The following is a 26,725-nucleotide window of genomic DNA, read 5'->3' as shown; positions in this document are numbered from 1 at the left end:
GGTGGGAAGGGAAGGGAAGGGAAGGAGGTGGGAAGGGAAGGGAAGGGAAGGGAAGAAGGAAAGGAAAGGAAAGGAAAGGAAAGGAAAGGAAAGAAGGAAAGGAAAGGAAAGGAGGTGGGAAGGGAAGGGAAGGGAAGGAGGTGGGAAGGGAAGGGAAGGAAGGAAATAAGAAAGGACAAGGAAGAAGGGAGGGGGAAGGAATATTGAACATAGGAAGGAAGGGAGGATGGATGGATGGATGAATGGATGGTTGGATGGAAGGGAGGAAGGAAGGAAGGGAGGAAGGAAAGAAGGAAGGAAAGAGGAAGGAGAGAGGAAAGGAAGAAGTGGAAGGGGAAGAGAAGAAGATAAGAGCCTTTCCAGAACTGACCGGGATATAAATTGCAGAAACAAATATATAAACGATAGAACTTCTCCTTAAAGCCTTCTTAAAGCTGTGTTTGCAACCTTGGCAATTTCAAAGAAGCGTGGGAACGTCCACTCCCAGAATTCCCCAGCTCTTAAAATGGTTGAAAAAAAACACTGCCTTAAAGCCTAAGCTTTAAGTATAAAGTATATTTAAGTATACAGTATAAAGTCTAAATTGAAGTATATCTCATGAGCAAAGCATTTTGGGGGGGTCAGCCTTCCACTGGGTACCCCCAGTGTTTAGTGCCAGACCTCTGGATCAAACCCTCTGGAATCTGGATTCAAAGTCTATTTTTAAGCCTTCTCTCTCTGTTGCTTCCATAGGAGGCGACCCTCACAATTGGAGCCAGCTGCTGTTGGGAGCGAGAAAAAGGAAATTATTTGCAATTTTTTTGGTTTGGAGAGTTTGGTTTTTGTTTTGTTTTAAATTCCATTGTTGAAGATAACAAGGTTTCCTCCACTCCTAGATAAAATTCTGGATTTTTGGCTTCACTGTTCCAAGAGACCTCTCAAAAACAATTTTTCCCCCCCAGGACAAAGTGGCGATTACAATTTTACAGAAACATGGAAAAATGCGTGGAGATGAGGCATTGCTAGATACCGCTGGGACATCTGAGGCCTGGTTGCTTTGTAGAAAGGAAAAAGCCAAGATTCTAGTCCTCATGAGGACCAGGTAGGTAGCTTTGAAGTTTTAAGGGCTAGGCATGGGTGCTAAATAATATTTGCAGAGGTTTTTGGCTGTTGCCTGGATGGAAAACTCTGTTTTCTCATCCAACACTTCCAATTCATGAAAAGTTAAATATGCAAACACGCTTCAAAATGATGTAGTTTGCAGGACATGGACATGTGGGCTGAAAAATGCAGTTTTTCATGTCTGCAGAATCCGAAATGAGTTTCCACAGAGATAAATCACATAGGCTCACAGCTTTTCTGCTTATAGCAAACAGCGTTTGGTCTGTTTTCCACCTTGAGTTCTTTGTAAAAAAAAATAAATAAATAACAATAATACAGGCAGGATATCAATAAAATAAAATATAAAAGAAAAGAACAAAGTAAAAAAAAAAATCACACAATCTGACATATCCTGAGTTCTACTCTCGCCTTTAGACACAAAGCCAGCTGGGTGGCCTTGGGCCAGCCACTCTCTCTCAGCCCTAAGAGGCAAGCAATGGCAAAGCACTTCGGAAATCTTGCCAAGAAACCGCAGGGATTTGTTGAGGCAGTGGTCATCACCAGCCAAAAAACTGATTCAAAGGGACAAAAACATCCTCCCACACACACACACACCATAAAACAGATTTCTTGCTTGGCTTGCAAAATTGCTAGCCTTGTTCTTATTTTATTTTTGGAGGTTATTGGGGGAAACAGAAGGGAAGGGGAGGAGGAGGGAACACAAACCAAACTTCAGAAGAAACACCCTTACCTTTTCTAACTCCAGAAGGTGAAATCTCAGCACTTGAATAGCCTGGATCATCTACAATTACAAAAAGGAGGGAGTGGGTGGGAAATTGGATCGTGGCTTACCGTGTAAACCTCTGTTTGTTCATTGCAATGCACTTCGCTGGACATCGTGGCTTGTTCGGAACGTTGTGGGGGTCAGGCAGACCGTGCGATAAGTCAGCTGGGTTTTTAAGGTTTTAACCCAGAGAAATTCACAACGGGAAATCGTTCCAAGGAGAACCATCATGGACCAAGCGTGAATTGGACAGGGAGGCTTAAAATATCTAGAGAGGCAAAAGTGAACTCTGCATCTCACAAGCGTAGAGATGGAAACAGCTCTGTCTGGGGCAGTTTTGAAGCTGATCTCAAAGGTAGGTTAGAACAGGGAGTCTGCAAACCTTAAACACTCAAAGAGCCATTTGGACCCATTACCCACAGAAAAGAAAACACCGGGAGCCACAAAACCAGATGTTTTGGAAACTATTCTAGATAGTGTTTCTCCACCTCGACAACGTGAAGATGGGTGTGGACTTCAACTCCCAGAATTCCCCAGCCGGTCTTGCGGATGCATGGATGTATAAAGAGGAGGGAGGGACTGATTCAGCGGACAGAGAAATGAAAGGGGGATCATTACAAGGGAAAAGAGGAATAAAGAGAGAACGAAAACAAAGTTGGAAAAACAATAACACTTCGGGGGTGGGAGGGGGTGTCACTTCTTTGTTTTGTTTTGTTTTGTTTTAAAAAAAAAAAAAGGGAAAGAAGTAGCATCCTTACCAAATTATCCAGTTCAGGATTGGAAGAAAATAAAGGTTTTTCTGTCCTAACCTAAAAAAAAGAGACATTGGGGAGGCGGGAGCAGGGCCGGGAGAAAGAGAAGAAAAGAGAAGGAAAGTTAGTAAGGGGGAAACACAACAGAGGGAAATCTAAGCCGTGCATTGTTGGAAAGAAAGAAAGAAAAAAAAACCCCTCTAAAATAAAATCTGTTTCTTTCATTTCCTAGGGGGGGGGAAAAAACAACAACCCCAAAGCAAACAGCAAAGGAAGTGACTTTTCCCCTCTTGCAAAATTCTAGCTGGCAAAAAAAAATATATGTGCATTTTACTTTCCGAAGTTGTCTTTTCCTCCTCTGCCTTTGCTAAAATTCCTTCAAGCTCTCGCACACACACACAGAGAGAGAGACAATCCCTGTTCGAAAAACACAAGGTCAGTTTTCTCTCCATCGGATAAAAAAAATCCCTGCGGTCGGGGAGGTGGGGGAATCTTACACAATTCCAAGGACTCTTGGATGCTTCGGAGGAAGGGAGGGTAGCAAACTCCCCCCCAAAAAAAATCTCGGATGTGGCTACTTTAATAAAGAGATCCCAACAAGGTTTGGCAGATCTAAGAATGAGAAACCCCTGTTAGGAAATTGTTATTACCCAAAAAGCATCTCTTGTCCAGTTTTTCTTAACTTGGGCAACTTTAAGATGGGTGGACTTCAACTCCCAGAATTCCCCAGCCAGCCAGCCAGGCTGGCTGGAGAATTCTGAAAGTCCATCCATCTTAAAGTTGTCCGAACTGAGAAACACTCATCTACAGTAATGGCCAAAATTATGGAAACCTTTTTGGGAAAAGTGTATTTTCTAAAACTAGCTAATAACACCACTTTTTTTTTTTTTTTTGGAGTAGTAGTACCATCAAATTATGTCAATGGAATCATGGTATACATTGATACATTCCATTGTATCAATGGAAAGATAATTTAATCAAGAATGTCATGCAATAACATTTATTTATTTATTTATTTATTTATTCATTCATTCATTCATTCATTCATTCATTCATTCATTCATTTATTTATTTATTTATTTATTTATTTAGTCCAATTTATATGCCACCTTTCTCCGGAGACTCAGGGCGGCTGAGTCTTTATGAAGGATTTGCTATTAGAATAACAGTTACGGTATAAAGAAGAAAAGTGAAACACGTTGAAAAAACGAGATATACAAAAATTATTGCCATAGAAAAAACAAGATAAACAACAATGATCCCCATGTCAGTTAATACTTAGTTGAGTAACCTTTAGCATGAATGACGGCCTTACAAAGTCTTCCCATGGAGTGAACCAAGTCTTTTAGTTCTGCAGCTGCTATCATGTGAAACCAAGATTGAATGATGGCTTCTGTTAACTGGGTTTTATTGCTGGGTCGCTTCTGGCTAACCAGTTTCTTTAGTAGGCTCCATAGATTTTCAATTGGGTGAAGAAGGTCTGGGCTATTCCCAGGCCATTCCAGCAGTGGAATAGGACTATCTTGAAATTCCAAGAAAAAAAGTGGTGTTATTAGCCATCAAACCTCAAAAATACACTTTTCCCAAAAGGTTTCCACAATTTGGGCCACTACTGTATAATATGGGTCTCCAAGCTTTCTGGCTTTGTGAACCGACAGGGGTGGGGGGTGGGGAGAGGGGATGGCTCTATGCGCGTAGTGGATGAGCACATACATACTTGTAGCTCCATTTGCATAAGATGCGGGCAGGTGCGCCCCCGTCACTCCTGCAAATGGCGCCGTGTGCCTTCTCACCTGTCGCTTCCGTGGCCCAGTTCTGAATGGGCCACGGCTCCTATCGTGGGCTGCAGCCTGTGGATCTATAAGGTCTATTTCTAATTTTTTAAAAAAGAGCACTGCAGGAGGCCGAGAGGCTAAATCTCCGTCTTTGAATTCGCTCCTTCTTTTAAGAGAGAAAAAAAAAAACCCCACATCCCGGTCAATTAAAAGAAACTCACATTCTCATTCTCTCTCAAGTTTGTAAAACAAGAGCTTCAAATCCTCTGTTTTCGTTCTTAAAGGACTTGGGAGAATTGAAAAGCAAAGAGCGTTTAAGTCTTTCCTTTTTTCCTTCTTTTTTCTTTTTTCCTCCAAGCCGGGATGCTGCGTGCTTCCATCCCTCACTTTTTATTGTGTGTGTGTAGAGCATTTTTAAAGCATCTTGCAGCCCAACTTTTTCAACCTAGGTTTAAAATCCTTGCAGGCGTGGAGTTTGAAGCCTTGAAAATCCAGGGATGGAAAGGAAAGGATTTTGCTATTTTTTCCTGCTTTTTAGAAAACTCTCCATCCTCTTTCCCTCCCCCCCAAAAACCCCCGTTTTCCAACCAAAGAACATAAGGGTAATATTATCATTATTCCATCTTCTAACGTACGAATGCCCTTTTGCCTTGTTCCAGGCACGGAAACTGGGTTTTTTTCCCCCCTAAATCAAAACTCGGCCTGGGCAAGCGAGGGAAAATTCAGCTTTGAAACATTGATGGATGGATCAGTGTTAGCAAGCCGATGAATCATCCTAAATGTGGATTTTTAATCAAAAAACGTCTCAAATCAACGGCTGCCTTCACTGTTTCACTGGAAGCTCAGGAAGGGGGTGGGGGGGTAGAATTTCTTGCTTTTTGGCCTGAATATCAAGCCGAGAGAGAGAGAGAAGGGGAAGCTGTATGGAAGTATTGGTACGGTTATTTTCTTCCTTTTTATGCAAGACCTCAAGGTCAAATCACGTATCATTTGGGTTTGAAGGATGGTTTTTCTGCTAGAAATAACACAGGGGGCTTCTGGACGGGTGTGAGCCGAGAAAATGCATAAAATTCTATATTTTCACATCCATTTTCTCTCTTCCTCCAAACTGCACCTATCACTCCTTCTTAGCCAGAGCTGAGATTCCTTCTGTCTATCGCTGCCTTGATTTCCCTTTTCTGCAGAAAGGAAAGGCACTCTGGACATGCTCAAGAGCCCCTCGTCTTTGGCAGTGGTGAAATCCAATTTTTTTTTTACTATCGGTTCGGTGGGCACGGCTTGGTAGGCGTGGTGTGGCTTGGTGGGCATGGCAGGGGAAGGATACTGCAAAATCCCCATTCCCTCGCCACTCCTGGGGGAAGGATGTTACAAAATCTCCATTCCCAGCCCACTCTGGGGCCAGCCAGAAGTGGTATTTGCCGGTTCTCCTAACTACTCAAAATTTCCACTACCAGTTCCCTAGAACCTGTCAGAATCTGCTGGATTTCACCCCTGATCTTTGGGCATGTAACTTATTTAACTCCTACTTAGTCAGTGCAGAGTTCACCTCTCTACACCTGCACCGATTTTCCCTTTTCTGCAGAAAGGAAAGGCACTCTGGACATGCTCAAGAATGCCTCATCTTTGGGCAAATAATTTATTTAATTCCTACTTAGTCAGTGCAGAGTTCATCTCTCTACAGCTGCACCGATTTTCCCTTTTCTGAGCACTCTGGACATGCTCAGGAACACCTTGTCTTTTAGCAGAGTCCTGTAAGAAGTCATCAAGAGCTGAGGCTCAGAGCCCCTTTGCAGAAAGGTGTATTTAAAAGGGGAATTTGGCAAAACTTGTGTAGAGGCAGCCAAAGGAATTTAAGTACCATGCTGCTGGCATACAAAAAGATGAAATTACTCAGCAGAAATGCTGTTTTGAGACACACCTTCTTTCCTCAGCCGGCACACTCAATTTACCACAGTTCATTTAGTGACCAGTTCAAAGTTACACTGAAAAAAAGGGACAACTGTTTTTCACACTTAACGATCATCACAGCATCCCTGCGGTCACGTGATCAAAATTCGGACCCTTGGCAACGGACTCATATTTATGACGGTCCCGGGGTCATGGGATTAAATTGGGTGACCTTCTGATCAGCAAAATCAATGGGAAAGCCAGATTCAGTTAATAACGGCGACAAGCAAGCTCGTAAAATGGGGGGGGACCTCGCTTAACAAATGTCTCACTTAGTGACAGAAATTTTGCACTGAGCGCTGGTCGTAAATCGAAGACTACCCATTTTGGGTATTTTCATGCACTAAATGAAGGTTGGTTGCTAACTTGCATTATTTGCCTGAAGCCCATCCCAATCTCCCACCAAGGAAACCGACAAATTTATGCCCACAGCAATGGCCACTGTCATAATTTTTATGATTGGAATCAAGAGCCTTGGTAGTACAGTGGTCTAAAGCACCCTGTTATTAAGACCAGCTGCCTGCAATTACTGCAGGTTCGAATCTCGCCAAGGCTCAAGGTTGACTCAGCCTTCCATCCTTTCTAAGGTGGGTAAATTGAGGACCCAGTTTGTGGGGGCAATAAGCTGACTTTGTATAAATATATACAAAAGGATGAAGGCTATTGCTTAACGCATTGTAAGCCGCCCTGAGTCTCCGGAGAAGGGCGGCATATAAATCAAATTAAAAAAAAAAAAAAAAAGATGGGAAAGAAAAATGTTGAATGGTTTCAGCCAAATGAGGCTGAATCCACATATTGGAATGAGAGATGTGAGGAGGGGACCACCGTCTCTGCCTCTCCCTGGGGTTGGGGGCACTCTATCCCTGCCTTTTTATGGTACTGGTGTTGGGGGCACTCTATGATCCCTGCCTCGTGGAGGGATTAGATTTCTATAGCTTTTTGCTGCCAATGTTTGACACTGTTCGACAAATGGAGTGTCCATATTTTGAAAGGTTAATATTTGGTTAATGAGGACATTCTAATAATTGCTGTTTTAAGGACATGGTTGGTCTACCTGTTATTACTCTTTCTCTGTATTTATCTGTCCTATCTATCTATCTATCTATCTATCTATCTATCTATCTATCTATCTATCTATCTATATCTATCTATCTATCTATCTATCTATCTATCTATCTCTTTCATCTATCTTTCTATCTTTCTATCATCTATCTCTATCTATCTATTTATCTATGTCTATCTACATCTATCTATCATCTATCATCTATCTCTCATCTCTCTTTCATCTATCTATCTTTCTGTCTATTTATCTATCTATATCTATCTATCTATCATCTATTTATCTATCTCTATCTATCTCTTTCTATCATCTGTCATCTATCTATCTATTTATCTATCTATATCATCTCTCATCTATCTCATCTCTCATCTATCTATCTTTCTGTCTATCATCTATCTATCTATTTATCTATCTATATATCTATATATATAGATAGAATGAAGGCTATTGCTGTAGTGCATTGTAAGCTGCCCTGAGTCTTCGGAGAAGGGCGGCATATAAATTGAACCAATAAATAAATAAATCTATCTATCTATCTATCTATCTATCTATCTATCTATCTATCTATCTATCTATCATCTATCATCTATCTATTTATCTATCTACATCTATCTATCTTTATCATCTATCTATTTATCTATATATATCTCATCTATCTATCATTTATCATCTATCTCTTTCATCTATCTTTCATCTATCTATCATCTATCTATTTATCTATCTATATCTATCTATCATCTATCTTTCTTTCATCTCTTTCATCTATCTATCTTTCTGTCTATCTATCTATCTATCTATATCTATATCTATCTATCTATTATCTATCATCGCACTTGAATTCCTTATCTTCTGAAATACATTACAGCTCACCACTTCTTTGAACCACAGATCTTTATCCAAGATTTTTTAAAAAGTGTCTTTCAGATTTTATTCCAAGACTTTAATGTAATGCAGCCTTATAAAGAGTCCATCACGTGGTCACCTGTCATGAGTTTAGAACTGCTTCCAAGGAGACCTAATGAAGAGTCGTTAAAAAAAAAAGCCAAGCGGGCCTCAAATAATGTACAGCTCGCCAGTGGGCTAAGAAACCGTCTTCTGGGCTATTAAAGTAGAAAATATATTTATCGGTATATTTTATTATTTTTTTCTACTGACAAGAGCCACTCATGTCTCAGTGATGCCATCCGTTCTCCAGAAACCAACCTGTTTGGCGAAGACAGCGATGTCTTCATTGAAGGAATCCGATGAGCAGACATCTCCTCCGGGGTAAGAACCAGACGTGTCTCTTGGAGAACAGGTGGCCAGTTCACATTTCTCAAAGACCAGGGCCAGCAGAGGGAACAAAGGGTGTCTAAAAAGGAGAAGAAGAAGAAGAAGCAGTGTTGGGCGAACCAGTTGCATGGAGGTTCCAGCGAAGGCCAGCTGGAAGAATTCAAACCTTGTTTCATCCTAACATTTGGTGGGAAGGAACTCAAACCTTTACCCACAGAAGAGAATATTTGTAGCTCAGGGTTGAACTGTGGGTGCCTTCTGAGTTTGGCAGTTTTCTTGCAGACATTTCGTGACCCTACTTGGGAACATCATCAGTGCCAGTAGGGAGTGGAGTTGGAGTTGGAGTTGGAGTTGGAAGAGGAGGAGGAGGAGGAGGAGGAGGAGGAGGAGGAGGAGGAGGAGGAATTATGTGGGATTCGTGGTTTTTCTCTGAACTTGGTTGTTTTCTTGACCCAACCAATAACATCATCCGTGCTAGGAGGGAGTGAGGTTTGATAAACTGAAAAGAAATGCTACTTCCTTCTAGCACTGATGATGTTCCCTAGTTTGGTCACAAAACATCTGCAAGGAAATCATCAGGCTCAGAGAGCACCAAGGACCTCCACAAACAAATACTGAATTTTTCAAGACTTATTCAAGAGAAGGGAACATATTTTTCAATCCACGAAACAGGAGGACGCCAAGCCCCGACCTTTGCCTTCTCCACAGGCCTCCTACGGCTGCCTTTGAAAGAAAGCCCCAGAAATTCAGTAAGAGGTCAAAAGCCCCCTCGGCCTGCTTCTCTTAAAAAAACTCTTCCACCCCCCCACCCCCATTTCAAAAGGGCCTTCTTCAGGAATAAACTGGACGCTATAGGCGGGCTTTCTAAATGTAGTAGAAGATTTGCAGAAAGTCAGAGGAACAAAAGACGTTTTTTTAAAAAATCACAAAATATTTCTCCCAGCTCCATCTCTTCTCCACGCATCCTTGGTCCTCCCACCAACAGCTGAAAACTCCAAGAATAGAATAGAATAGAATAGAATAGAATAGAATAGAATAGAATAGAATAGAATAGAATAGAATAGAATAGAAAGGGACCTTGGAGGTCTTCTAGTCCAACCCCCTACTTAGGCAGGAGGAAACCCTACACCACTTCAGACAAATGGTTATCCAACATCTTAAAAACTTCCAGTGTTGGAGCATTCACAACTTCTAAAAGGCAAGTTGTTCCACTGTTTAATTGTTCTCACTGTCAGGAAATTTCTCCTTAGTTCTAAGTTGCTTCTCTCCTTAATTAGTTTCCACCCATTGCTTTTGTATGGATAGATAGATGATAGATAGATAGATAGATAGATAGATAGATAGATAGATAGATAGATAGATAGAGTGGTGAGATTCAGCCAGTTTGCACCACTTCGGGAGAACCGGTTGTTAACTTGCTGAGCAGTTTGGCAAACTGATTGTTGAAAGAAACTATTAGGGCAGAGAACCGGTTGTTAAATTACTCAAATCCCACCACTGGATAGATAGATAGATAGATAGATAGATAGATAGATAGATAGATAGATAGATAGATACACACACACACCAAATTTATATTGGCTCATAAAGAAATAAATATAAATTTGGTAGAAAGTGGTTTGTCGTGAATACGACTACTTGAGGGCTCCTGGATTGGAGCTGAAAGGCGAAAGGGAAGCAGTAGGCTCCATCCTATATTGGGGTAGACCAGGTATTTCTACAGAAAGATACTTTTTATATATACTGCTTAAAAAAAATAAAGGGAACACAAGCAGAAGACATCCGAGATCTGAATGAATGAAACAGCCTTATTAAATACTTTGTTCTTTATATACAGTAGTTTATACACTGCTCAAACAACTAAAGGGAACACAAAACTACTGTAGGTAACGAACAAAGTATTTAATAAGGCTATTTCATTCATTCAGATCTCGGATGTCTTCTGCTTGTGTTCCCTTTATTTTTTTGAGCAGTGTATATATCTCACCACGTGCGATACGATGCAACCAGTGCCTCCATCAAAAGTACCAATGTACTTTTTGTACATTGTTTGTCCATCATTGTGCAGCCTCATTGTTGAACTCCCACCCACACATCAGAGCAAGTCTTCCTGCTCCCAGAAAAGAAAAATATGGCGGGGGGGACCAAATCATGGGATCATAGAATCCTCAGGCTGAACAGATCTTGGAGGTCTTCTAGTCCAGCCCGGTTGCCCAAAACAGACAACGTTATTGGACAAAGGGTTGTCCAATCTTTTCTTGAAAAACCGCCAGCAATGGAAGCGCTCACGACTCCAGGAGGATTAAGCTGTTCCATTGCTTAATCATTCTCACCGTCAGGAAATTCCTCCTTAATGTTTTTTAAAAAAATTATTTATTTATTTATTTATTTATTTATTTATTTATTTATTTATTTATTTATTTATTAGTTTGATTTATATGCCGCCCTTTTCTGGAGACTCAGGGCGGCTTACAATGCGTTAAGCAATAGCCTTCATCCTTTTGTATATACCTGCTTAGTAGGGCTTTCGCCCCTCCCCCCAAGCGGTGTTCTTTTTTTATACAAAGTCAGCTTATTGCCCCCACAATCCGGGTCCTCATTTTACCTCCCTCGGAAGGATGGAAGGCTGAGTCAACCTTGAGCCAGGTGAGATTTGAACTTGCAGTAATATCGGGCAGCTGGCAACTAAGTGCTATTTTAACAGCACTTAGTCCACTGCACCACCAGGCTCTTTCTAAAACTTTTTAGAAAACTTATTTTAGCCTTTCTCAGGCTTAGTAAACTGTTTTTTTTAAAAGTCACCATCCTTCCATTTCTCTCCACATCGGGAAAAGTAGAGGAAAGGATCTGTAACTTTCCAAGAAAAGAATGAATGCTGAATGATTATTTTTTTTCCAGGAAAAGATTCAAAGTCTGCTTGCACCGTAAGAAACTTTTGTGTGTCTGTGTGTCTAAGGGTTAAAGTTATTTTAAAGACTGTGCTTGCCAGTGGGGTGCACTTCGGCTTTATCCTTGCTCTGATTTATGTGGTGGTGGGGGACCACTCCTCCATTCCTCCCCCCTCTTTTTTTCCGGCTGAATTTGGATGGACAGCTAAAGGGAGAGACAGCGTGTTCCCAACAATACATTATACAAGTTCATGCACCACATGTCACACAAATATTTGCAGCAGAGGCCCGGCACGGAGTAACTGTTAAGTGAGTGGCTCTATATAGAACATTTTTATTTCATAGGAGAAACCAAACAAGGATGTGTGTGTGTCTGTGTGTGTTTTAATCTTGCAACAATCCATGTTCCCTTCCTCTCCGATTTACGGAGAGGAAAATGGCAGATGAAAAGCGCTGCTTGCTACGACAGTCTCTAAGATACAAGTAGAAAGACGGGAAGAAATCTATCAATCTTCTTTAGGGTCTTTCAGTTTGAGGAGCCAACTTGAAAACGGTTTTGAAACTGTTTGAAGCTGACAAGAGAAAGAAAACTTTTGAAGGAATCAACTTGTCTCTTTGCTGTTTTCTAGTCGGCCTTTAAGGATTGGCAATCTTGGGTGCCCCGCAGGAATTGGGTATGTCTAGTCTAGTGAAAGGGGGACGTGGTGGCTCAGTGGCTAAGACGCCGAGCTTGTCGATCGAAAGGTCGGCAGTTCAGAGGTTCGAATCCCTCGTGCTGCCGCGTAACGGGGTGAGCTCCTGTGACTTGTCCCAGCTTCTGCCAACCTAGCAGTTCGAAAGCACGTAAAAAATGCAAGTAGAAAAATAGGGACCACTTTTGGTGGGAAGGGAACAGTGCTCTGTGCACCTCTGGCATTGAGTCATGCTGGCCACATGACCACGGAGATGTCTTCAGACAGTGCTGGCTCTTGAGCTTAGAAATGGAGATAAGAGCCTTGGTAGTACAGGGGTTTAAGGCACCCTGTTATTAAGCTTATTAAGACCAGCTGTCTGCAATTACTGCAGGGTTCGAATCTCGCCAAGGCTCAAGGTCGACTCAGCCTTCCATCCTTTCTAAGGTAGGTGAAATGAGGACCCAGTTTGTGGGGGCAATAAGCTGACTTTGTATAAATAGGCAAAAGGATGAAGGCTATTGCTTAACGCATTGTAAGCCGCCCTGAGTCTTCGGAGAAGGGCGGCATATAAATCAAATTAAAAAAAAAAAGAAAGAAAGAAAAGATGAGCACCGCCCCCTACAGTCGGGAACGACTAGCACATATGTGCGAGAGGAACCTTTACCTTTTACCTTTACCTAGTCTAGTGAAAAGAAGGATTTAGGGTGACGTGATAGCAGTCTTTCAATATTTGAGGGGCTGCCAGAAAGAAGAGGGAGTCAACCAAGATATTCTCCAAAGCACCTGAAGGCAGGACCAGAAGCAATGGGTGGTTCCATTGATTAAAGAGAGAAGCAACCTGGAATTAAGGAGGAATTTCCCGACAGAACAATTAATCAGTGGAACGACTTGCCACCAGAAGTTGTGGGTGCTCCAATACTGGAGACACCAAACATGTTTTTTCAAAAGGCAACTGGATTTTGTTTGTCCAACTGTCCCCACTTTGGAGACAACCATGACCTGAATTACTGAGAATCTCCATAGATGTTCAGCACTGGAGGTTTTTAAGAAGAGATTGGACAGCCATTTGTCTGAAATGATAGGAGGGTTTCCTGCCTGGGCAGGGGGTTGGACTAGAAGACCTCCAAGGTCCCTTCCAACTCTGTTATTGTGTTGTATTGTATTTCCATTTCCATTTCCATTTCCATTTCATTCCATTCCACTCTATTCTATTCTAAATTCTTCATTCCTTCTGTTCTGTTCTATTCTGTTCTATTCTATTCTATTCTTTCTATATTTTCTATATTCTATTCTATTCTCTATTCTCTATTCTCTATTCTCTATTCTCTATTCTCTATTTTCTATTCTATTCTATTCTATTCTATTCTATTCTATTCTATTCTATTCTATTCTTTCTATATTTTCTATATTCTATTCTATTCTCTATTCTCTATTCTCTATTCTATTCTATTCTATTCTATTCTATTCTATTCTATTCTATTCTATTCTATTCTATTCTATTCCATTCCATTCCATTCCATTCCATTCCATTCTGTTCTTTCAGTATTGCCAAAGGATCTACCAAAGGCTGCACTTGGCAAAAGCTGTGAAAGACAGCAGTGATTATACCAACCGAGGCGTGGAGCCTCCAGGTCCAGTAGCAGAATATCTGGGAAATTTCCCAGCTTCTCTTTGTGGGCTTGCAACCTTGCCTGGCCAGAATGAAAACACCCAATTGGATGGATTCAGGCACCCCATTTAAGTGATTTTTTATGCTTCATTCTCTGTGCCACAAAATGATAAACTCTTTAAGGGTTTCCTCATTGGGCTTCTGCTTTAAATAGTATCCAAGGGTGATAAACTGGATTCTTTTACTCATATATTCAATAAAAATATATCCGACTCCTTGGCGGTATGACCTTGGAGAAGCTTAGATTCAGATCCATTCTTTGGCTGCCAAAAGTCTGCAGGCACGCACGCACGCACAAACACACACACAAACACACACACAAACACACACACAAACACACAAACACATACACACACAAACACATACACACACAAACACACACACAAACACACACACACACACAAACACACACAGAAACACACACAGAAACACACACACACAAAAACACACACACACAAACACACAAACACACACACACACACACAAGGGCTTCACTCCTGCCACCGTGATTTAACATTTCCAAATTCACTCTCTCCCCCCCTTGAAAGTTTCCACCTCAAACAATACAGGAAGAATCAAATTGTTGTTTGTGGAACCATCTAAATGCAAAACTCGGAATGATAAATCACATTAATTAAATGAAGGGGGGAGGGGGAGAGTAACCCCTCGGCTGAGCAGGGAGCGAGTAGTTTATCATTCCCCACCCCCCACCCCCCTTACTTCTTTCTTAGAAATCCCTACCAATTGTGGCGGATGGATTAGTTAGGAGCATCCACCCGATTTCGTTTCCCTATGAAGCAACCCGGTCTGTCTGTCGCATGGGAGGTTCAGAAGAAGGAGTGGGGGGGAGGGGAAACAGCTCTCTCCTGATCCTGTGGTCTGAGGTAGACTGCCCCTGAAATGGGAAGCTCCATCAAGCCCTTATTGTGCCACCATCTCAATTTGTTGCCCCAAAGTTGCTTATCCTCCTGTATATGCTGCTAAACTAAAGGCTGTATTTATCTATTGTCTGCCTGCCTGTCTGTCTGTCTCTGTATGTGTGTGTGTCTATCATCCATCCATCCATCTATCCATCCATCCATCTATCTATCTATCTATCTATCTATCTATCTATCTATCTACTCTCTCTCTGTCTCTCTCTGTCTCTTATTTATCTCTGCCTGCCTGCCTGCCTGCCTGATTCTCTCTCTCTATCATCTATCTCTCTATCTATCTCTCTATCTATCTCTCTATCTATCTCTCTATCTCTCTATCTATCTATCTATCTATCTATCTATCTATCTATCTACTGTTATCTACTATCTACTGTCTCTCTCTATATATATCTTATCTATCTATTTCTATTATCTATCTATCTTTGTATCTCTGTATTCTGTATTTATCTATCTACTCACTCTCTTTCTCTACTGTTATCTATCTATCTACTCTCTCTCTCTGTCTATCTATCTATCTATCTATCTATCTATCTATTCCATCTCTCTCTCTCTCTATCATATCTATCATCTATCTATCTATCATCTATCTATCTATCTATCATCTATCTATCTATCTATCTATCTATCTATCTATCTATCTATCTACCTATCTACTGTTATCTACTACCTACTGTCTCGCTCTCGCTCTCTCTATATATATATCTTATCTATTTCTATTATCTATCTGTCTATCTCTGTATCTCTCTGTATCTATCTATCTATCTATCTATCTATCTATCTATCTATCTATCTACCTACCTACTCTCTCTTTCTCTCTCTTTCTCTACTGTTATCTACCTATCTACTCTATCTATCTATCTATCTATCTATCTATCTATCTATCTATCTGTTAAATTTATTTGCCACACACCTCAGTTTGAAGCAACTCCGGGTGGAAAATAAAGATTGCGTTAAGATCCTTCTGAAACGTTACTCCAGTTGTACAGATCGGAACCTTGGAAGGATTTGGCCCCAGAGGCAGCTATGCTGGCTGGGGCATTCTGGGAGTTGAAGTCCACCCAACTTCAAGCTGCCAAGGTTGAGAAAACACTGCTTCTAAATGATCAATTAATGGGAGGGGCTGTGTTTCCCCCCCCTAAGAATAAAACTGACCCAGCTCTCACCATGCCCTGAGAACGCATCCATCCCAAGTGAAGGGTGTCAAGAGAAGGAAATATCACAGGCCTTCACTAGAAAAGGTACTCATACTTGATTCCTCACCCCCATCCTGGGGAGATTTACAGGATCCACCCGCCCAAGGCAAGCAGGCAATTTTAAGAAGGGGATCGGCAAAAAAGATATCCAGGAGAAAGAAGAGAGAAAGAGAGAGAGAAAATCAATTTCTGAGCAGTGGATAAAACTCCCTTCCTACGAAGGGATGCCCTGCACCGAGTTCAGCAAAGATTTAGGGAAGGGGATTCTTGGATCTTCCTGGATCCCAAAAGAAGTCAGATCCCCCACTAGGAAAATTTCTTAGCAACAAAGTGAGAGAGGTTTTTTCCAAGAGATTTCCCAGCTTCACTTAGAAGGATCTTTAATTAAGCGACCTAAGGTAGAAGAATCTCCCAAAAGTTAAGGCTAAAAAAAAAAAGATCCCAGGGGAAGGGAGATCCAGTAGGCAGGGGATCCCCCAACCGAAAGGTTCGAAAGGTGAGGTCGGGGAGAGCAATTCGGCCCAGCTAAAGAAAAAAAAAAACCAAGGATCTGGCCGTTTGGGAAGAAGAGCTAAAAAAAAACCAGGAGCGGATCTGCTGTTTTTCCGACGGCAGATCGACGGAAGGGTGGTGGGATCGAGTCGCTTAAGGCAAAACGCGAGCCACCCTCGTTCCTGAGCAAATAAGGGTGGGGGGGAGGGCGGGGGGGCAGATCTCTTTTGGAGAGAGAGAGAGAGTGTGTAGACCAAGGAAGGAAACCCGCAATTCGATCTACCGGAAGAGTAATCCAGCGGTCCAGGCGAATCGATCCTGTCCTTGGACTTCATCTGGGCAAACCAAAACGTTTGGTCTTTCTTTACTCTTTTACACCAGACACGAAGGGTTTTTTTTTAGGGGAGGGGATTTTTCATAAAGACCCCCCCTCCCGCTCTCAAGTCCTGGGCGCCTTCCACTCCCTGGACACGCGTGTTAAACCCGTTTCGCGCCGGGGAAGAGGGGTTCCGACGTGCGGCGCGAGTTAGCAGATCCTCACCCTCGGTTCTTTTCGGGAGGGGGAGAAGGGGAAGCGAAGGTCTGGTCCGGACGGCCCAAAAAGGGGGAGGGAAGGAAAAAGAGCCTTGGTAGTACAGTGGTCTAAAGCACCCTGTTATTAAGACCAGCTGCCTGCAATTACCGCAGGTTCGAATCTCGCCAAGGCTCAAGGTTGACTCAGCCTTCCATCCTTTCTAAGGTAGGTAAATTGAGGACCCAGTTTGTGGGGGCAATAAACTGACATTGTATAAATATACAAAAGGATGAAGGCTATTGCTTAGCGCATTGTAAGCCGCCCTGAGTCTCCGGAGAAGGGCGGCATATAAATCAAATTAAAAAAAAAAAAAGACCCCCTTCGCGCGGCCAAGAGCGCAGGCGACGACCCCCGCCCCCCCCCCCGCCGCCGCCAGCAAAACTCACCCGTAAATCTCGTCCTTCTCTCGCTTCAAGGCGTCGTTGGTGCCCAGTCCCGGAGGCATCCCCGGCCGGTGGTTAACTCCCGCCGATCCATAAGGGCCGCCCTGGTTCAAAGCGTGATGTTGCAGACCCCGGCCCGAATGGGGGTCTCCGAAGGCCGGCAGAGAGACCCCTCCGTCCATTCCGGCGTAATGTACCAAGTCATCGTACTGGGTGGCAGACGCAGATCCGGAGGTGGGTGGGGGAGGAGGAGAGGAGAAGAAGAGCGAGAAAGAAAGAAAAGAAGAAGAAGAAGAAAAAAGAAAGTTTCAAGACGCCCGATTTAAGCAACCCTTTTCTTCCCCCCCCCCCACCCCCAGCCCTATACAGCTAGGAAATGCTGGCCCAGATCCAGGCTGACCTACTAGGATATTTTCGCTCGACAAGAAACCGGGGACGCCTTTCAAAGCAGGCATCTCCGAGGAGTTGTTGTTGTTCCCAAGATGTGGGGAGGGGGGGTGAATTATTTGGGGAGGGGTCAGAAGGGGACAGGCGAGACAAGGGGGCCAAACCAGTCCTTGTTTCTCAAAGGTGCTTTTTTTCCCAAATGCAACTGGGGTGTGTTTTTGTTTTGTTTTTTCCCCTTGAGGAAGAAGAAGAGGTTTCGCTTCTCATCCAAGAGGCTTCATCACGAGTAGCGAAACGTTTCTCAAAGAATCTATCTATATATAGATAGATTCCTTGAGTGAATGTCTATGGAGATTTCCTGCTCAATGTTGGTTGCCTCAAAGGTGCTTTTTCCAAAGGCCCAGTGGATATAGATATTTGTGTGTGTGTGTGTGTGTGTAGGCGCGCACACACAAACACACACACATAGATATATATCCCAGTGGCCTTTGGAAAAAACACCTTTGAGGCAACCAACAATGAGCAGGATGGCTGAGAATATCCATAGACATTCAGTCCTTGTTGCACACTGATACACACACACACACACACACACACACACACGCCAAAAACTCGGCCCCTTTTCCACTGAACCCGGCCTTGTGTCCTTCCTCTCCCACCCACCCACCCCCGTCCTAAATACCCCTTCCAACGCAGTGGGTCCTTCTCATGGCTCGGTGCGAGTTGTGTTTGCGTTGTGTGCGGGTTTAAGCGGCTCACTCTTTCAAGAACAAAACCCACACACCACACAAATCCCCACAACGTTCCCTCCCCCCGCCCCCGGTTTCTGATCAGGGTTGTCTACTTTTTTTTTGCGGCTTTCGCCACTTAAGTCAATTTCACGCGGCGGCTGGTCAATTTCACGACGGGGGTTGGGGGGGGGAAGGGCTGTGGTTGAGTGTAAGCCCCCCTTCAGGACCCTCTCGCCACCCCACCCCACCCAGCGGAGCCCGGGCCTCGCGCCTTCGATTTGGGGATCGAAGCAAGGACTCCCCAAAAGACCCACGCAAACACAAATGCATGGAGAGAAAGAGAGATGCTTTTCAAAGAAAGAAAGAAAGAAAGCAAGCAAGCAAGCAAGCAAGCAAGCAAGCAAGCAAGAAAGAAAGAAAGAAAGAAAGAAAGAAAGAAAGAAAGAAAGAAAGAAAGAAAGAAAGAAAGAATCCCATCCCAATCCCCCACTCAAAGAGACTCTCCACACAATCTGTTTGCACGCCGATCCCGCCGGGGAAAGTCCACGCCGTTCCGTTTGGAGTTTTTCAACTCGGCTGCACAAATCGCCCACCTCACCCGACCCACGAAGATATCACACACACACAAAAAAAAACTCGCTTTGATTAAATGCACATATCCACACGCAAAAAATGCAATATTGTCTATCCCACGCTGGCTCCTAGAACAGAAGTCAGTAGTACCTGGATGGTTCTTTGGGAAACTAACTTTCTTTCTTTCTTTCTTTCTTTCTTTCTTTCTTTCTTTCTTTCTTTCTTTCTTTTTCTTTCTTTCTTTCTCTTTCTTTCTTTCTTTCTTTCTCTCTCTTTTCTTTTTCTCTTTCTCTTTCTCTTTTTCTTTTTCTCTTTCTTTCATCGTCTCTATTTCACTCCCTTCCTTCCTCTCTCTCTCTCTTTTTCTTTCTTTCTTTTTGTCTGTCTATTTCATTCATTTTCTCTCTATCTCTTCTTGCTTGCTTGCTTTCTCTTTCTCACTTTCTTTCCCTTCCTTCCTTCCTTCCTTCCTTCCCTTTTTTAAAAAAATACACTTCTTTTTCCTTGAAAGGAACAGAACTTTTGAGACAGAAATCACATGGGGCAGATGTTCCTCCACTCCCGCTTCAAATCTGATTCTTTGTACATTTATTTATTTATGGGATTTTGTCACAGAAAATGTACGGTCTGTATTTCCGCCTCTGCAACTGGACATTGAAAAAGAAGGATAAAAACTAAACTTGGTTTTTTTCATGTTCAATCAACTTTTCCCAATTTTTTCCCCAGCCTGTCCTGGTCCACTTTTTTGCTAGTTGCTATCCCCAAATGAAGTCAACATGCACTTATTTTGTTCCTTCCTTCCTTCCTTCCTTCTTTCTTTCTTTCCTTCCTTCCTTCCTTCCTTCCTTCCTTCCTTCCTTCCTTCCTTCCTTCCTAGCTGTCTCCCACTTTCTCCCACTCTCTCTCTCTCTCTCTCTCTCTCTCTTTCTTTCTTTCTTTCTTTCTTTCTTTCTTTCTAGAGGATCACTGTCTTTATAAATGAGTTTAAATCCTGCACTGCACTTTAAACTTTACAATTATTTTTTTTTTTAAAAAAAAGCAAAACGGAGTAAAACTTCCCCTCCTTTGGTGGGGGTGGGTAGAAGTGCGGATTTTTTCCAGCCTGCCAAGCAGCTATTCTTATTTAAATCATCTCTTGCAGCTCAGCTAAGAGCCAAGAGGAGCCGATCCGTTTAACCTTTCCCTCCCTCTCTTTTCTTCTCTTTCACTCAGTCCTGCAAAGACTCCACTGACTTTTCAGAATACACTTAAAAAAAATAAAATACTCCGAGGGGAAGCGTTTTTGAAGCCTGAATACATATACATACATATACATACACACACAGGCGAACGCACATTAGGGAAAAATCATAGTTCAGATCTTGCTTTGGAAAGTATTTTGGGATTAATAAATTGTAACTGGCTTGGATGTTTCCCTTCCCTGCTTTCCTTTTTTTTAAAAAAACAGAAATTGATTTCTAGAACTTGGAAAGTTAGACCGAAAGGAACTGAATATAATAATAAATACTGTTACAGATTGTTTTGGAGAGAGAAGGAAAGAAAGAGAGTGGGGGGAGGAAGGAAGGAAGGAAGGAAGGAAGGAAGGAAGGGAGAGAGAGAAAGCAAAAGAAAGAAAGAAAAAGGAAGGAAAGAAGGAAGGAAGGAAGGAAGATGTAGGAGAAATAGAAGAAAGAAAGAGGTAGGAGAAAGAAAGAAAGAAAGAAAGAAAGAAAGAGAAAGAGGTAGGAGAAAGAAGGAAGGAAGGAAGGAAGGAAAGAAAAAAGAGGTAGGAGAAAGAAAAAGGAAGCAAGGTAGCAAGCAAGCAAGCAAGCAAGCAAGGAAGGAAGGAAGAAAGAAAGAAAGAAAGAAAGAAAGAAAGAAAGAAAGAAAGAAAGAGGAAGAGGTAGGAGAAAGAAAAAGGGAGGAAGCAAGCAAGCAAGCAAGCAAGCAAGCAAGAAAGAAAGAAAGAAAGAAAGAAAAGCAAGCTACATTTTGTTTGAATTAAACCGTAATTCTTGGCAGAAAATGTCAGGTTTTTCTTACCCTCCCTGCTGTCTGGAACTATACCTGCCTCCCCCCCCCAAATATAACTCTACACATAAAATATTACTGTCAATATAGCTGAGATTCCAGACCCGGGGACATCCCCATACATCTCCCCTCCCCTCTCCCCCAGTTGGAAAGAAAGAGTGGCGGGGGGGGGGGGGAGATTTAGGCTCCCAGGGAAGGAAACTCCTGAATTTCTTACAAGGGCCCAAACTGAAGAGACATTAACCTCCAGCTTTCATGCCGGGCGACTCTTTTATGCTGCTATCCCGGAGGGGGTCAGGGGAGGGGAGAAGGAAAAAAAAGACTGCAAAAACTTTCCAAAGACACCCTAAAGTGTCCCCAACCTCTCCCCGCCCGAAGCTTTCAAATGAGCAGCCGGACTTCAAAGGGCCAAGGCACAGAGACAGTCAAGCCTTCCTCTCCTCCTCCTCCTCCTCCTCCTCCTCCTCCTGCTTTTTCAATTATTCTTCCCCCTTCTGCATTTCTCTTGCTGGTCAGAGTTTGCTATGGAGACGAAGCCCCAGCCCCAGCGGCAGGCAAAGTATTGGTTTTTGGGGAGGGGGTTCTCTTTCTTTCTTTCTCTCTCCCCCCCCACCCCACAACCGCTTTCCCCCCCCTCCCCCCGACACTTTTTTTGGGGGGGGGAAAGCTCTCGACTCATAAAGTGAAATGCAGAGGAAAGAGAGGTTGGGGTTTGGTGGAGTTTGCTCGAGAAGTGAAAACTGCTGGGTTCATTTGAAAGAGAGAAATGACTTTTTAAAAAATGTCTGTCTGTCTGTCTGTCTCCCTCTATCTATATCTCTGTATTTCTCTGTCTGTGCTTCTCCCTCTCTATATGTCTATAATCTATATCTATATCTATAATCTATATCTAGCTATCTATCATCCACAGTATTTATCTACTATCTATCTATCCTCTATTTACCTATCCTTCTCTCTCTCTCTCTCTCCCTCCCTCCCTATCTATCTATCTATCTATCTATCTATCTATCTATCTATCTATCTATTTACCTATCCTTCTCTCTCTCTCTCTCCCTCCCTCCCTCCCTCTCTCCCTATCTATCTATCTATCTATCTATCTATCTATCTATCTATCTAGTCGTCTGTCTCTACCTGTATCTCTCTCTCTCTCACTCACTCTCTCTCTCACCATCCATCCATCCTCTATTTATCTACCTATCCTCTCTCTCTATGTATGTATCCATCTATATCTTTCAATCTATCCATATCTATCCATCCATCCATTCATCCTCTCTCTATCTTTTTCTCTCTATCTGCATATCCTTTTCTCTGTCTCTCTCTCTCTCTCTCTGTCTCTATATCTATCTATCTATCTATCTATCTATCTATCTATCTATCTATCTATCTATCATCTTCTATCTATCCATCCTCTTTCTCCCTTCCTTCCACCACCACAGTCCCAAATCTGTTCGGAGACTTCCCGGCCCACCAACACGGGTGTCCCAACAAACAAACCAGCAAAAACAATTGATAAAGTAGGAAGTTGCGGCCGGAAAACCACGAGAAAAAACCACGAGCGATTTACGCAAACGGAGTGCCAATCTCAGAGAAAGCCATTTAAACGCGTTCGTTTTTAGTTTTGAAAGATCACATCTAACCTTTCATACACAAACACCCACCACTCTCTACCCCTACACACACACACACACACACACACACACACACACACACACACACACACACACACAAAACAACAACTCCAATTCGGAAGATCTAACTTTAAAACGATAGGCCGACCTCTCACACAGAGTCTATTTATCAGATTCTTTTTCTTTTTCTTTTTAAAATATTCCTCCTTTTTTTTTTTTTTTTTTGTTATCTTTAACCGTCTGGTGAAAAGACGGGGAGAAGCGGCTGGGAGGGTCCCGACTTACCCTTTGGGCCATGAGACGCTCCCGAGTTTTTTCTCCAGGGTTTCTCTTCCTCCTGGCGTCTCCCCCCGGGAGAAGCGGGGTTCGGGGGGAGCCAGAGAAGGCGTCAGTTCTCTCCCCAACACCGAAGCTTCATCTCGACCCCTTGCTGCAGCCCCATCAAATCCAAGCCGCCGGGACGAAGGAGAGCCAGGAGGAAACTCTTGGCCAAGAAGAGTTTGCTTTGGGATCGAGTCTCTCTTTCTCTCTCTCTCTCTCTCTCTCTCCACCCCAGAGAGGAGCGATCTAACGGATCGCTCTACTAAAGAAAACAAAATTAAAAACCCGAAGAAAACCACGGCATCCTTTTTTTCCCCCGAAGTCCTGGGTTTTGGGGTCTTTTTGTGTGTGTGTGTGTGTGTGTTTTTTTTCCTCCCCCTTTAAGTGCGTTTTAAGGAAATCTTGGCAAGGAGGCAAGCGGGGGCTCGGTCAGAGGTTGGCGTGGAAGTGGGGGCCTGGGGGTGGGGTGGGGGGCAAAGGGCAGACGAAGACCGAGGGGCCGCCGAGATGGAGCGAGAGATCTCCCCGCTTTCTCCCCAGGAGATCTGGGGCTTCTGCCGTTTGCCGCCGCGGCTGCCCATCCAGGACTGAGAAATGTCAGCCTCCAATGATGGATGAGCCTCGTCCTCGGGGTGGGTTTTGCGCGTGTCTCTGCACACTCACTCACTCACGCGCGCACACGGGCAACCCGGGTGGTAATTGCAAAAGGGGAGGGGGGGGAGACAGCAGGGAAAGAAGGGGAGGGAGGGGAGTTCAGGAAAACAGCCCCCCTCTCCAAAAAATCAAAAAAAAGAGAGAGAGAGAGAGCTGTTTTTCCACGCTCGCTTCCTTTCTAATCTTCCCGCCCTTCTCTTCTCGTTCTCGGCTTCAAAAGATGGACCTCAACTCCCAACCAGGCGCCCGCCCTCCCCTCTTTCTCCTCCTCCTCCTCCCCCCCACCCCACCCCCGCCCGGCGCGCCGTTTCTTTCTCCCTTTCCCTTTTTAAACGCGCCTCCGGTCCTATCCGGGCGAGATGCAAAGGCGGAGAAATGGGGAGGGGGCCGCGGGAGTGTTGAGAGAGAGAGAGAGAGAGAAAGCTAGAGAAGGTGCCAGAGGAAGGAAGGAAGGAAGGAAGGAAGGGAGAAAAGGAAGGGAGAAAAGGAAGGAAGGAAGGAAGGGGAGAAGGAAGGAAGGAAGGAAGGAAGGAAGGAAGGAAGGAAGGAAGGAAGGAAGCGGAGAAGGAAGGAAGGAAGGGGAGAAAAGGAAGGAAGGAAGAAAGGAAGGGGAGAAGGAAGGAAGGAAGGAAGGAAGGGGAGAAGGAAGGAAGGGGGGAAGGAAGGAAGGAAGGAAGGAAGGAAGGAAGGAAGGAAGGTAGGTAGGTGTGGGGTTTAGGGGTGGCTCAGAGATTCCCTAAAGCCCCCTTCCCCTACCCAACCTCTCACCACCGAGGAGAATTCAGCGCTCAGCCGCCCCCTGGAATCGGCGGAGGCCGGGGTTTGGGGTGGGGGGGAAGAGAGAGAGAGGTGGGCAGAGAAAGAGAGAGAAAGAGAAACCCACACATACATACACACACTAGCCGGGGGGGGGGGTTGCCACTTTCCCCCGGCACTCCTCCTCTTAAAGCAGCAGTGGATCTATTTGGGGGTGGGGGGTGTCAAAGAAATAGGAGGAAATGGACGAGCAAGTTGCCCCCCCACCTCCCCCCGACTTGAGAGTTTGGCTTTTTTGGGGGGTGGGTGGGTGGGCTGGGAGGAGGAGGAAGATGTCGGGGAGGATCAAAGGGGCGGCTTGCCTTCCTCTCGCTCCCCCCCCTGCGACCCCGCCGTTGCCTGCTCTTCTTTTCCCTTCTCCCGACGCCCCCCACCCGCCCCTCCCGCCGCCCCCGCCTGGCTGGAAGTGAGGCGGCCAGCGGAGAAAGATGCGCGGTTTCTCTCCCCGCAGACCCTCCGCGACCAAACCATCCGGAAGTCGAAGGGCCTTTCGCTTTTAACTCGTTCCCTTCCCCGGTTCTCGGCTCCGCCGGGAAGCGGCCCAGACCCAGGGGTGAAATCCAGCAGGTTCTGACGAACCGGTAGCGGAAATTTTGAGCAGTTCGGAGAACCGGCAAATGCCACCTCTGGCTGGCCCCAGGAGTGGGAAGGGAATGGAGATTTTGCAGTATCCTTCCCCCAGGAGTGGGGAGGGAATGGGGATTTTGCAGTATCCTTCCCCTGCCACGCCCAAGCCACGCCCATCAAGCCACACCCACAGAACAGGTAGTAAAAAAAATTGGATTTCACCACTGCCCAGACCCCCTGGCTGGCTCGGGGCTGCGGGCAGGAGAGAAGGGGCTGCCTCGGACCACCCCACCCCACCCCAGCCCAGACCCTTCCTCCTCCTCCTCCTCCTCCTCCTCTTCTCCAGGCACCTGTTTGGGATGCGAGATTGGGACCAGCACAGAGATGTCCCTTTCCTGGGTCAGGAAACACCTGCCAGAAAAATCGCCAAGCTCAAGAGAGCAACCTAGGACCCCACCGCCTCCTTCTCCTCCTCTTCTTCCTCTCCTTCTTTTTCTCCTTCGTTCCACAACCCGCATTCCCTCCTAGCGCTGATGATGTTCCCTAGTTGGGTCATGAAACGTTTGCAAGAAAACAGCCAAGCTCAGAGAGCTCCAAGGACCCCGCAGTCCTCCTCCTCTTCCTCCCCATAAACCCCACTCCCTTTTACCAGTAGATGAGGCAAAAACTCATCAAGGAGAGAAGCAACCTGGAATGAAGGAGAAACTTCCTAACAGTGAGGACAATTAACCCGCGGAACAGCTTGCCACCAGAAGTCATGGGTACTTCATCACTGGAGCTTTTTAAGAAGAGTGTGGCCAGTCTAGAGAAAAGAATAATTAGGGGTGACATGATAGAAGTGTTCCGGTATTTGAGGGGCTGCCACAAAGAAGAGGAGGGGGTCAAATTATTCTCCAAAGCATCAGAGGGCAGGACGAGAAACGATGGATGGAAACTAAACAAAGAGAGAAGCAACCTGGAATTAAGGGGAAACTTCCTAACATTGAGGACAATTAGCCAGCGGAACAGCTTGCCACCAGAAATCCGAGCGCTCCATCACTGGAGGTCTTTAAGAAGAGACTAGACAGCCACTTATCTGAAATGGTATAGGCCAGGGTCTCCCGCTTGAGACGGGGGCTGGACTAGAAGACCTCTAAGGTCCCTTCCAGTTCTGTTCTATTCTATTCTATTCTATTTTTTTCTCCTCTCCTCTCCTCTTCTCTTTTCTTCTCTCCTCTTCTCCTCTCTTCCACTCTATTCTATTTATGGATTACTCCCCACCAAGAAGTTTGTTTTCTAAGTGGGAAGGAAAAGGCTGCTGGAATTATTGGGACAGGACAGGATTTGCCTGGGGGGAAAGACCCGGGTTCAATAAACCAGCTTGATGTGGGAAAACATTACAGGAAGCTAACCATTTGCTGCTTTTAATGAAGTATGAAAACGCAGGCGTTAGTGGGCCATAAGCCATATTGTGTGGCTTAACGGATTGTTAAGAATAGAATAGAATAGAATAGAATAGAATAGAATAGAATAGAATAGAATAGAATAGAATAGAATAGAATAGAATAGAATAGAATAAAA

General features: G+C 44.2%; 1 protein-coding gene across 4 annotated transcripts in view; it reads right to left on the bottom strand.

Annotated features, from left to right (window-relative positions):
- MEIS3 (Meis homeobox 3) overlaps positions 1–24,920 on the bottom strand; it is a 46,011-nt gene extending 21,091 nt beyond the window's left edge. Inside the window, exons 1-5 of one of the 4 annotated variants that reach the window (XM_087876548.1) lie at positions 24,551–24,688; positions 17,482–17,687; positions 8,602–8,749; positions 2,623–2,673; positions 1,832–1,882 (exon numbers count right to left, since the gene is read on the bottom strand). In XM_087876548.1, coding sequence (XP_087732674.1) covers positions 1,832–1,882; positions 2,623–2,673; positions 8,602–8,749; positions 17,482–17,687; positions 24,551–24,673 — 579 coding nt within the window. In that variant the 5' untranslated portion in view covers positions 24,674–24,688. Of the gene's footprint in view, positions 1–1,831; positions 1,883–2,622; positions 2,674–8,601; positions 8,750–17,481; positions 17,688–23,092 lie in introns of all 4 variants that reach the window. The other 3 variants (XM_060693816.2, XM_087876549.1, XM_087876550.1) reach the window with 3 other exon arrangements.
- Between the last annotated feature and the right edge of the window lie 1,805 nt (positions 24,921–26,725).

This window comes from Pantherophis guttatus, chromosome 10, assembly GCF_059756535.1.
Source record: "Pantherophis guttatus breed Tessera chromosome 10, ASM5975653v1, whole genome shotgun sequence".
Lineage (NCBI taxonomy): Eukaryota > Metazoa > Chordata > Lepidosauria > Squamata > Colubridae > Pantherophis > Pantherophis guttatus.
The sequence above is the reverse complement of the archived record's forward strand: the minus strand, read 5'-3'. Positions and strand labels throughout refer to the sequence as shown.